At 44.3% G+C, this 11,938-nt stretch overlaps 1 protein-coding gene across 1 annotated transcript in view; it reads left to right on the top strand.

The window, feature by feature from the left end:
* Positions 1-6,834: 6,834 nt before the first annotated feature.
* Positions 6,835-11,938, top strand: part of PPP1R16B (protein phosphatase 1 regulatory subunit 16B) — a 146,446-nt gene continuing 141,342 nt past the window's right edge. The window contains exons 1-3 of the mRNA XM_063960259.1: positions 6,835-6,875; positions 9,232-9,427; positions 11,134-11,451. Coding sequence (XP_063816329.1) covers positions 11,196-11,451 — 256 coding nt within the window. The 5' untranslated portion in view covers positions 6,835-6,875; positions 9,232-9,427; positions 11,134-11,195. The remainder of the gene's footprint in view (positions 6,876-9,231; positions 9,428-11,133; positions 11,452-11,938) is intronic.

Genomic DNA, 11,938 nt, shown 5'->3' with positions numbered 1-11,938 from the left:
TGCGTCATGTGCTGTTTGGGGAGTGTTTTTTGGAAGGGCCATCCTGCGTGACACTGCAGTGCCACTCCTAGATGGGCCAGGTGTTTGTGTCGGCCACTAGGGTCGCTTAGCTTAGTCATCCAGCGACCTCGGTGCAAATTTTAGGACTAAAAATAATATTGTGAGGTGTGAGGTATTCAGAATAGACTGAAAATGAGTGGAAATTATGGTTTTTGAGGTTAATAATAATATGGGATCAAAATGACCCCCAAATTCTATGATTTAAGCTGTTTTTTAGGGTTTTTTGAAAAAAACACCCGAATCCAAAACACACCCGAATCCGACAAAAAAAATTCGGTGAGGTTTTGCCAAAACGCGGTCGAACCCAAAACACGGCCGCGGAACCGAACCCAAAACCAAAACACAAAACCCGAAAAATTTCAGGCGCTCATCTCTACTAGAAACAGCCCTGTGCACTGCACATGTGGCAGATATAATGTGCAGAAAGCTTTAGATTTGGGTGGGGGGTGTTCAAAGTAAAATCTAAATTGCAGTGTAAAAATAAAGCTGTCTAATATTTGTGGGCTACATGCAAAAGCAGCCAGTATTTACCCTGCACAGAAACAATATAACCCACCCAAATCTAAATCGGGATATCGGGGGTAATTCCAAGTTGATCGCAGCAGGATTTTTGATAGCAATTGGGCAAAACCATGTGCACTGCAGGGGAGTCAGATATAACATGTGCAGAAAGAGTTAGATTTGGGTGGGTTATTTTATTTCTGTGCAGGGTAAATACTAGCGGCTTTATTTTTACACTGCAAATTAGATTGCAGATTGAACACACCCCACCCAAATCTAACTCTCTCTGCACATGTTATATCTGCCTCCCCTGCAGTGCACATAGTTTTGCCCAATTGCTAACAAAAATCCTGCTGAGATCAACTTGGAATTACCCCCCATCGTCTAGTGCAGGCATTCCCAACCGCGGTCCTCAAGGCACACTAACAGTGCAGGTTTTAGTGATATCCAGGCTTCAGCACAGATGGTAAAATCAAAATTACTGAGGAACTAATTAAGTCACCTGTGTTCAAGCCTGGATATCACTAAAACCAGGACTGTTAGTGTGCCTCGAGGACCGAGGTTGGGAAACACTGGTCTAGTGTGTACGCACTAGAAATGTGCAACGGGCATTTTTTCGTGTTTTGGTTTTGGATTCGGATGCGTTTTGGCAAAACCACCCTTTCGGATTTTTGTCGGATTCGGATGCGTTTTGGATTTGGGTGTTTTTTAAAAAAAAACCTCAAAAACAGCTTAAATCATAGAATTTGGGGGTAATTTTGATCCTATAATATTATTAACCTCAATAACCATAATTTCCACTAATTTCCAGTCTATTCTGAACACCTCACAATATTATTTTCAGTCCTAAAATATGCACCAAGGTCGCTGGATGACTAAGCTAAGCGACCCAAGTGGGCGGCACAAACACCTGGCCCATCTAGGAGTGGCACTGAAGTGTCAGGCAGGATGGTACGTAAAAAAATAGTCCCCAAACAGCACATGATGCAAAGATAAATAAAAAAAAGAGGTGCAAGATGGAATTGACCTTGGGCCCTCCCACCCACCCTTATGTTGTATAAACAGGACATGCACACTTTGACAAACCAATTATTTCAGTGACAGGGTCTACCACATGACTGTGGCTGAAATGACTGGTTGGTTTGGGCCCCCACCAAAAAAGAAGCAATCAATCTCTCCTCGCACAAACTGGCTCTACAGAGGCAAGATGCCCACCTCATCTTCATCCTCCGATTCCTCACCCCTTTCACTGTGTACATCCTCCTCCTCACAGAGTATTAATTCGTTCCCACTGGAATCCACCATCACAGGTCCCTGTGTACTTTCTGGAGGCAATTGCTGGTAAATGTGTCCACGGAGGAATTTATAATTCATTTGATGAACATCATCTTCTCCACGTTTTCTGGAAATAACCTCCTACGCCGATCGCTGACAAGGTGACCGGCTGCACTAAACATTCTTTCGGAGTACAAACGGGAGGGGGGCAACTTAGGTAAAATAAAGCCAGTTTATGCAAGGGCCTCCAAATTGCTTCTTTTTCCTGCCAGTATATGTACGGACTGTCTGACATGCCTACAGTGATGCTGTCACTCATATAATCCTCCACTATTCTTTCAATGGTGACAGAATCATATGCAGTGACAGTAGACGACATGTCAGTAATCGTTGGCAGGTCCTTCAGTCTGGACCAGATGTCATCAATTGCTCCTGACTGCCCTGCATCACCGCCAGCGTGTGGTTTTGGAAATGTTATCCTTTTCCTGGCAGCTCCAGTGGCGGTAGAAAATGAAGGAGGAGCTGTTGGCGGGTCACGTTCCGCTTGACTTGACAATTGTCTCACCAGCAGGACTTTGAACATCTGCAGACTTGTGTCTGCCAGAAAGAGAGATACAACGTAGGCTTTAAACCTAGGATCGAGCACGGTGGCCAAAATGTAGTGCTCTGATTTCAACAGATTGACCACCCGTGAATCCTGGTTAAGCGAATGCAGGGCTCCATCCACAAGTCCCACATGCCTAGCGGAATCGCTCCGTTTTAGCTCCTCCTTCAATCTCTCCAGCTGCTTCTGCAAAAGCCTGATGAGGGGAATGACCTGACTTAGGCTGGCAGTGTCTGAACTGACTTCACGTGTGGCAAGTTCAAAGGGTTGGAGAACCTTGCACAACATGGAAATCATTCTCCACTGTGCTTGAGTCAGGTGCATTCCCCCTCCTTTGCCTATATCGTAGGCAGATGTATAGGCTTAAATGGCCTTTTGCTGCTCCTCCATCCTCTGAAGCATATAGAGGGTTGAATTCCACCTCGTTACCACCTCTTGCTTCAGCTGATGGCAGGGCATGTTCATGAGTGTTCGCTGGCGCTCCAGTCTTCGGCACGCGGTGGCTGAATGCCGAAAGTGGCCCGCAATTTTTCGGGCCACCGACAGCATCTCCTGCACACCCCTGTCATTTTCAAAAAATTCTGCATCACCAAATTAATTGTATGTGCAAAACATGGGACGTGCTGGAATTTGCCCACATGTAATGCACGCACAATATTGGTGGCATTGTCCGATATCACAAATCCCCAGGAGAGTCCAATTGGGGTAAGCCAATCTGCGATGATGTTCCTCAGTTTCCATAAGAGGTTGTCAGCTGTGTGCCTCTTATGGAAAGCGGTGATACAAAGCGTAGCCTGCCTAGGAACGAGTTGGCATTTGCGAGATGCTGCTACTGGTGCCGCCGCTGTTTTTGCTGCGGGAGGCAATACATCTACCCAGTGGGCTGTCACAGTCATATAGTCCTTAGTCTGCCCTGCTCCACTTGTCCGTGGTTAAGTGGACAGTGGGTACAACTGCATTTTTTAGGACACTGAGGACACTTTTTCTGACGTCTGTGTACATTCTCGGTATCGCCTGCCTAGAGAAGTGGAACCTACTGTAGATGGGATTTTGTACCGGGGACACACTACCTCAAGCAATTCTCTAAGTCCCTATGAACTAACGGTGGATACTGGACGCACGTCTAACACCAACATAGTTGTCAAGGCCTGAGTTATCCACTTTGCAACAGGATGACTGCTGTGATATCTCATCTTTCTCGCAAAGGACTGTTGGACAGTCAATTGCTTAATTGCGACTTCCCCTCTGGGATGACGATCGACTCCCAGCAGCAACAACAGCAGCGCCAGCAGCAGTAGGCGTTCCACTCAAGGATTCATCGGAGGAATCCCAGTTAGGAGAGGACTCATCAGACTTGCCAGTGACATGGCCTGCAGGACTATTGGTGTTCCTGTCTAAGGAGGAAATTGACATTGAGGGAGTTGGTGGTGTGGTTTGCAGGAGCTTTGGTACAAGAGGAAGAAAGGATTTAGTTGTCAGTGGACTGCTTCTGCTGTCACCCAAAGTTTTTTAACTTGTCAATGACTTCTGATGAATGTGGTCCAGGCGACGTATAAGGGAGGATGTTCCTAGGTGGTTAACGTCCTTACCCCTACTTATTACAGCTTGACAAAGGCAACACACGGCTTGACACCTGTTGTCCGCATTTCTGTTGAAATAATTCCACACCGAAGAGGTGATTTTTTTTTGTAGTTTGACCAGGCATGTCAATGGCCTTATTCATCCCACGGACAACAGGTGTCTCCCCGGGTGCCTGACTTAAACAAACCCCCTCACCATCAGAATCCTCCTCGTCAATTTCCTCCTCAGCGCTAGCAACACCCATATCCTCATCCTGGTGTACTTCAACAGTGACATCTTCAATTTGAATATCAGAAACTGCACTGTGGGTGCTCCTTCCAGCACTTGCAGAGGGCATACAAATGGTGGAAGGCGCCACCTCTTCCCGTCCAGTGTTGGGAAGGTCAGGCATCGCAACCGACACAATTGGACTCTCCTTGGAGATTTGTGATTTAGAAGAACGCACAGTTCTTTGCTGTGCTTTTGTCAGCTTAACTCTTTTCATTTTTCTAGCGGGAGGATGAGTGCTTCCATCCTCATGTGAAGCTGAACCACTAGCCATGAGGAACATAGGAGAGGGCCTTAGCCGTTCCTTGCCACTCCGTGTCGTAAATGGCATATTGGCAAGTTTACGCTTCTCCTCAGACGATTTTAATGTAGATTTTTGGGTCATTTTACTGAACTTTTGCTTTTTGCATTTTACATGCTCTCTACTATGACATTGGGCATCGGCCTTGGCAGACGACGTTGATGGCATTTCATCGTCTCTGCCATGACTAGTGGCAGCAGCTTCAGCACTAGGTGAAAGTGGACCTTGATCTTTCCCTATTTTATCCTCCAAATTTTTGTTCTCCATTTTTTAATGTGTGGAATTATATGCCAGTGATATATCTGGAATTAGATGGCAGTAATGTCTGGAATTAGATACCACTAGATAGATACCAGATACCACTGTGACTGGAATGATGATGACCTATGCACAGTGACAGGACACTACCACAACACCCTACAGCAGCAAGATGCAGCACAAGACACTGTACTAGTATTAGTAATGTAGTATTACTGAGCACCACAAGACACCTTGCACTGATGATACTGAGCACTGATGATACTGAGCACTGATGATACTGAGCACTGATGATACTGAGCACTGATACTGAGCACTGATGATACTGAGCACTGATGATACTGAGCACTGATACAAAACACTGATGATACTGAGCACTGATACAAAACACTGATGATACTGAGCACTGATGATACTACGGAGAACTGACACTGAGCAGCACAAGACACTGTACTAGTATTACTGAGCAGCACAAAAGCACTCTGGAATTGTCACCCCCCAGATACCACTGTGACTGGAATGATGATGAACGATACACAGTCACAGGACACTACTACCACAGCACCCTACAGCAGCAAGATGCAGCACAAGAGAGACACTGTACTAGTATTACTGAGCAGCAATAAGCACTGATACTGAGCACTGATATTGAGATTTGCCACTGAGAGAACGTAGCCACGTCCTCTCTGTACCCTCTACAATGCACGAGTGAAAATGGCGGCGATGCGCGGCTCTTTATATGGAATCCGAATCTCGCGAGAATCCGACAGCGGGATGATGACGTTTTGCCTCGTTCGGGTTTTCCGAGTCAGGCGGGAACAACCGAGCCTGCCTCGGACCCATGTAAAACACGTGGAGTTCGGGGGGGTTCGGTTCTCGGAGAACCGAACCCGCTCATCTCTAGTACGCACTTAGTAACATGATTGGACACATTAGATTATTATTCCCCAATGACCACACAGTTCTCAGTGTAACCGCACACATGCACTACTTCCAACTGTTACACTACCATCTCTAACCAAACCCAACTGTAGACACTGGCATCACTCACAGACACACTACTCCAGGCTTTTTCAACCAGTGTGCTGTGGCACACTAGTGTGCCGCGACTAGTTGCAAGGTGTGCTGCGGAGTCAGAGCAGCTTCCTGCACCTTCAGAGTGAACTGTTGGCCCGGGCTCTTCTTAAAGGATCAGTCGTACTCCGGCCGTGATCTATGCCTTGAAGACGCGGAGGTGTGATATCGTAGGTCACGGCCACCGCGTCTCACCACCCAGCCAGCCCACCCACCCGCCTGTATACACATCTTCCAGTTCCCGCATGCATACACAGCTTTCCTTGCCCACCCACATCCACACCTGCCCGACCGCCTGCTGCTCAGTATTCGCAGCACTCCACTATGAACAACCCCCGCCATTGAGGGACAGGGAGGAGGACAGCTGACCGGTAGTGGCTAATATTTGTTATTTTATTTCTCCTGTGGGGAAATATAGGATTTCAATAGGATTTATGTGGGGAGAATAAGGATTTATATGGCTTTATGGTGGAACAATGTGACTAATTAATGTGGGGAGCAAAAGGATTTATGTGGGGAGAAATGTGATTGATTTATGTGTGAGCAACATGATTTATGTGGGGAGCAATGTGATTGATTTATGTGGTGAGCAATAGGATTTAAGTAGGGAGCAACATGATTTATGTGGGGAGCAACGTGATTGTTTTTTCTGTGTAGGCCAATGTATGTGTGGATTTTTTTTTACTGTGAGGGCTAATGTGTGTTTTTGTTTTTTTTCTGTGGGGAACTGATGGTATGCCTTGGGAATTTTAAAATATTGTTTGGTGTGCCGTGAGTAAAAAAAGGTTGAAAATCACTGCACTACTCCCTGACAAAAGCACATCACTGCCTCATTGACAGCAGTATATCAGAGCATGATCGCAAACCCAACAGTGGTATATCTATTTTATATATGTGTGTGTTGCAGAGACGTCTCTTACCCTAAGGACACCTGGTGCGGCGGTAAACAAAAAGGTGAGCGGGTTTTGTGGTAAGGGGGCGGGGTGTCACTGGAGGGGTGGGGATTTGTGCCCCATCATCCGTTTTACGATAAGTGGGTCTGAAAAGGGGCGGGGCTTCGAGGGAAGGGGCGGGGTTTCACGTCCCAACCCTTGTTTTTCGTCACTTGGGAGGATCGGGAGGTGAGGACTGCCTCCCGTGGAGTGCTGTTTCTGCAGTGTCGGCTCCTGCTCAGTGACAGGAGCTGAGTGCTGCACATAATGTAACAGTGCAGCACTCGACTCCTGTCACTGAGCAGGAGCCGGCATTTTGGTGTCACCCCCGCACCCCCCTTGTGACACCAGTGGTGTGTTGTGACAGAACCACATAGGCGAAGTACAGTCCAAATCACTTTATTTCCACCTCAGACAGATTACACAGCACATGCAGGTTTTGCAGGTCAGGTTTTACAGGCAATCTTCAAACAGCAGCACAACATTCCAAGTTCTCATAAGCACAAGTAGTACACATTCCAAATAACTCCTAAGGACTTAACACTTTTGGGGGAATTCATTTGTTTTACGCGCCGACAGCCACTAAATGGAGCCCAACAGAGCAATACAAGTTCCAGTTGCTCAGTAACCCCCCCTCAGCCAACAGTCACAACATGCAGTATAAAGAGAGGAACAAAGCTGCTGCGCATGCCCAGTGGAAGCAGATGCAAGTCTGTTGCATGTCTGGATATGAGCGCTTAATCAGCGCACCAAATCAGAAATACCAGAGGGAAACCAGTAAGTGGCTTACCAATATTATTGGTCTTGTATATGTCTGAAGTACATACACTATATAGTACATTACACACACTGCAGGGGACAGCCTACACTTGTTACTACTAATTACTTGGTAGTAATTATGCATCCTTTCATGGGCTGGCCACACTCACTCTAAAATCAACATTTGGGAACTCCCCTCTTGATATCCTGCGTTTGCTCCTGATTTGGTCTTTTGTAATGAACCCAAATTGCACCTGTGATATGGGGGGCAATTGTGGCTAACTCTGCATCAGCCCCATGCGTATCTATGTTACAGACACACAAAGCAGTGTGGGTATTATACAGACTGTGAGTGTATTATAAAAGCAGAATAGTGTGTCTATCTGTATTATGTGTTGTGTATCAGTATTAGATACACAGAATGGTGTGTCTATCTGTATTATGTGTTGTGTATCAGTATTAGATACACAGAATGGTGAGTCTATCTGTATTATGTGTTGTGTATCAGTATTAGATACACAGAATGGTGAGTCTATCTGTATTATGTGTTGTGTATCAGTATTAGATACACAGAATGGTGAGTCTATCTGTATTATGTGTTGTGTATCAGTATTAGATACACAGAATGGTGAGTCTATCTGTATTATGTGTTGTGTATCAGTATTAGATACACAGAATGGTGAGTCTATCTGTATTATGTGTTGTGTATCAGTATTAGATACACAGAATGGTGAGTCTATCTGTATTATGTGTTGTGTATCAGTATTAGATACACAGAATGGTGAGTCTATCTGTATTATGTGTTGTGTATCAGTATTAGATACACAGAATGGTGAGTCTATCTGTATTATGTGTTGTGTATCAGTATTAGATACTGTATTATGTGTTGTGTATCAGTATTAGATACACAGAATGGTGAGTCTATCTGTATTATGTGTTGTGTATCAGTATTAGATACACAGAATGGTGAGTCTATCTGTATTATGTGTTGTGTATCAGTATTAGATACACAGAATGGTGAGTCTATCTGTATTATGTGTTGTGTATCAGTATTAGATACACAGAATGGTGAGTCTATCTGTATTATGTGTTGTGTATCAGTATTAGATACACAGAATGGTGAGTCTATCTGTATTATGTGTTGTGTATCAGTATTAGATACACAGAATGGTGAGTCTATCTGTATTATGTGTTGTGTATCAGTATTAGATACACAGAATAGTGTGTCTATCTGCATTATGTGTTGTGTATCAGTATTAGATACACAGAATGGTGAGTCTATCTGTATTATGCAGTGTGTATATCTGTATCATCTACCCACACAGTAGGGTTTGCATATGTATTACACACAGAGCAGTGAGTGTATACCTATGAATGATACATACATAGAGCAGTGAGTATGTTCATGCATACATGTGTATTATAAGCAGAACAGTGTGTGTATCTGTATTGTATGCAGGGTACTGCACAGGCTTGTGTGTGGTGTATACTATGTGGATTTAGCAGCACTTGGTTGTGCTGTAGGCGGAGTTGTATAATGAGACTGTCTCAGTCTGCTCTCTCCCCCTCCTCGCTGGGTTGTCAGGCTGCAGCAGACGCCTCTTCTCTTTACTCTGCAGAGCTAGTAGCCCTATGTACTGATCCCGGCAGTGTGACTGCATACTCCCTCAATGCTGTCAGTTGGATCCCAATTTCTATTTCTACTGGATTCTAAGGAATGCCTGGTGGTCCCAGAGATTTCATAATGGTTACGGAGCCTTGGATACTGTCCTCTGAAAGATGTTTGCTGGTCTCAGAACAGTGATTCTTATACAGGTACATTAGGGTCTTTGTGGTAGAGTGTGTAATGATGGTCTGTTTTGTGTGTATATTTGTGTGTAGCAAAATCTATACATGACATATGTAATCTGATCTTACATTTATTTAGAATGTCTAAAAATATATGAATAATACAAATGTATTTCTAAAGCATATTGGTAATGTGGACAGTGTTTCTATCATACAGAATGTTATATGTTCAGGGACATAAAGCTTTTATGACTGCACCGTATGTAGCGGGTGCCTTGTCCATAATGGACAAATCACACACGTAGAGCCTTCTGCATATCGTGTGTGAATGAACACGTGTACTGGTCATCCACGGTGACTGGTATCATTGTATGGAGATATATACTGTAGATAGATTTCTCCATGACTATATATTGAAGTGGTAATTTGCTGAACCAGCATTTACCAGTACATAGCCAGTCAACTATAGGGCAGTGATGGGTATAATTTTCCTGATCTATCTCAATTTACACATTTCATTTTTCCACCATATATTTCAGGAACATATTGGTGGTGGGCAGGTAGACGACATGCACATCAAGTACAGCTGTACAGTGCTAAAGGCCTGTCATGTGCTTCTGTTCCCATAATTATGTGTATGTGTCCTGAACTATAAAGTTGTCAAGTCTGTCTTTTTATGAGAAGGGCCCAATATCACCTTTTAGATTGCTGTTGACAGTTGATAAATCTCTCCCTCTGTGATAGTTTTCCTGCTCTTTCCTGTCTCCCACTTGGCGCAAGCCATTCATTTTGTTGTTACAGGTGTATGCTTATGCTGAGGTGGCAGCTGTCTTTAGACAGCAAGTTAAGGAAGCAACAAATTGTAGGTAGAGTGACCAGATTATCCCTTTTACCTGGGACGCTTATGGATTACACAGGTTTGTGGCTGATTAAAACCATATTAAATGTAGGCTTGAAGCCAGCCAGCCACAGAACCTGTGCAATCCATGACCGTCCCAGGTAAAAGGGATAATCTGGTCACTCTATTGTAGGTGACAAAAATATATATATATTTTCTTTCTGCCAAAGTTATTAGTTTCTGCATTGTGTTTTTAGCTAACAAGTGTGAAATCGATGATCACTTTCAAATTCTTTAGGACACAGGTTCTCAAACTTGGTCCTCAGGACCCCACACGGTTCATGTTTTGCAGGTCACCTGTAGATTTTTGAAATGTGACAGTTGGTGATACACAGTGCACCTGCCGGGTGACCTGGAAAATGTGAACCGTGTGGGGTCCTGAGGACTGAGTTTGAGAACCTGTGCTTTAGGAGGTTTTATACACTAACCTGCCACACTGTTATCTGTCATTTTTTTATATTATATATGTAAATATAACGTCTATATTTTCCCTATTGCCTTGTAATTGTTCGTCTCCTGTGCTGAGCAGTGTGTCATTTATCAGCGCAGGAAGTCACATCATTGCCCAGTCTGCATCTGTCTTTCCTGCCCTGGTTTCATGTCTCGCCTGTCTTTTTTACCATACAGGATGTGTTACACAGCTGTATGATCAGAGATTAAATACCCTGCTGTCAGTTAGGTCATGTTACACTGCTATATGTCAGTACTTTTATGAATTTTAGATTATTCTGATCTTTTTTTGCTCCTTATTGTAGCTGTTCACTTTTAGTAGGCAGTAGGCAAAACTAACAGTGGTTCTTTAGTTTCCAACTGCAATATGTTTTTTATTCTACAGATATGTTAAGGCATCCACCACTTATTGTAATAGAGGAAATAATGCTGTTCTGACATTGAGATATGGCCACAAAACCAATGGACTTACTGACAGAACTTCAGCTCCTAGAGAAAGCATCTACCTTAGAGAGACTACGTGCTGCAAAGAAAAGGAGAGAGCAACAGCTGAAGAGGTGGGCACAAAGTGAGAGGGAAGAAGAGAACAGGAGGCGACGACAGCAGAAAGCCAGAAGGAAGACTCCCACCAGGAGCAAGAGAGTGTCTTTCCCTTCTCGGGTCACCCTCCATGAGGCTTGCTTGAGAAATGACCCAGAGGAAGGTAAACATGATTGTGTAGGGGATACTAAATAATTAGATGGGTAACATACAGTACACTTATACAGAAGATGAGGCTAGTGTCCAGTAGCTATACAGAAGCTCATGGGTGGGATGTAATGAAGTCCGAGTTTGGTTGCCGTGCGGGTTGCTGGAGTACTCAGACTTTTTTTAAAGGGGCAATAATGTACAAGTTAACCATGCCTTATACATGATTGCCCCTTTTAAAAAACGTCCGAGTTCGGCCAGCATCCCTCGCTGCCGCCGAACTCGCACTTTGTTACATCCCGCCGCATGTTTCAGAGATTCAGTGGTAGTGGGGGTTACATTACATAAATAATGATGAAGCCACTTGACATTATTGTGAACCATAGTTGAGATGTGTCTCTAATACCCCTTTCAGACCGGCAGCTTTGAACACGGGTTATTGGCACATGAGTGCACCTAACCCGTGTTCATGTGCGGTCTGGAAGGTGGCAGGGTAAATATAC

This window comes from Pseudophryne corroboree, chromosome 3, assembly GCF_028390025.1.
Source record: "Pseudophryne corroboree isolate aPseCor3 chromosome 3, aPseCor3.hap2, whole genome shotgun sequence".
Classification (NCBI taxonomy): Eukaryota; Metazoa; Chordata; class Amphibia; order Anura; family Myobatrachidae; genus Pseudophryne; species Pseudophryne corroboree.
This window is presented reverse-complemented; position numbering and strand designations above follow the sequence as displayed.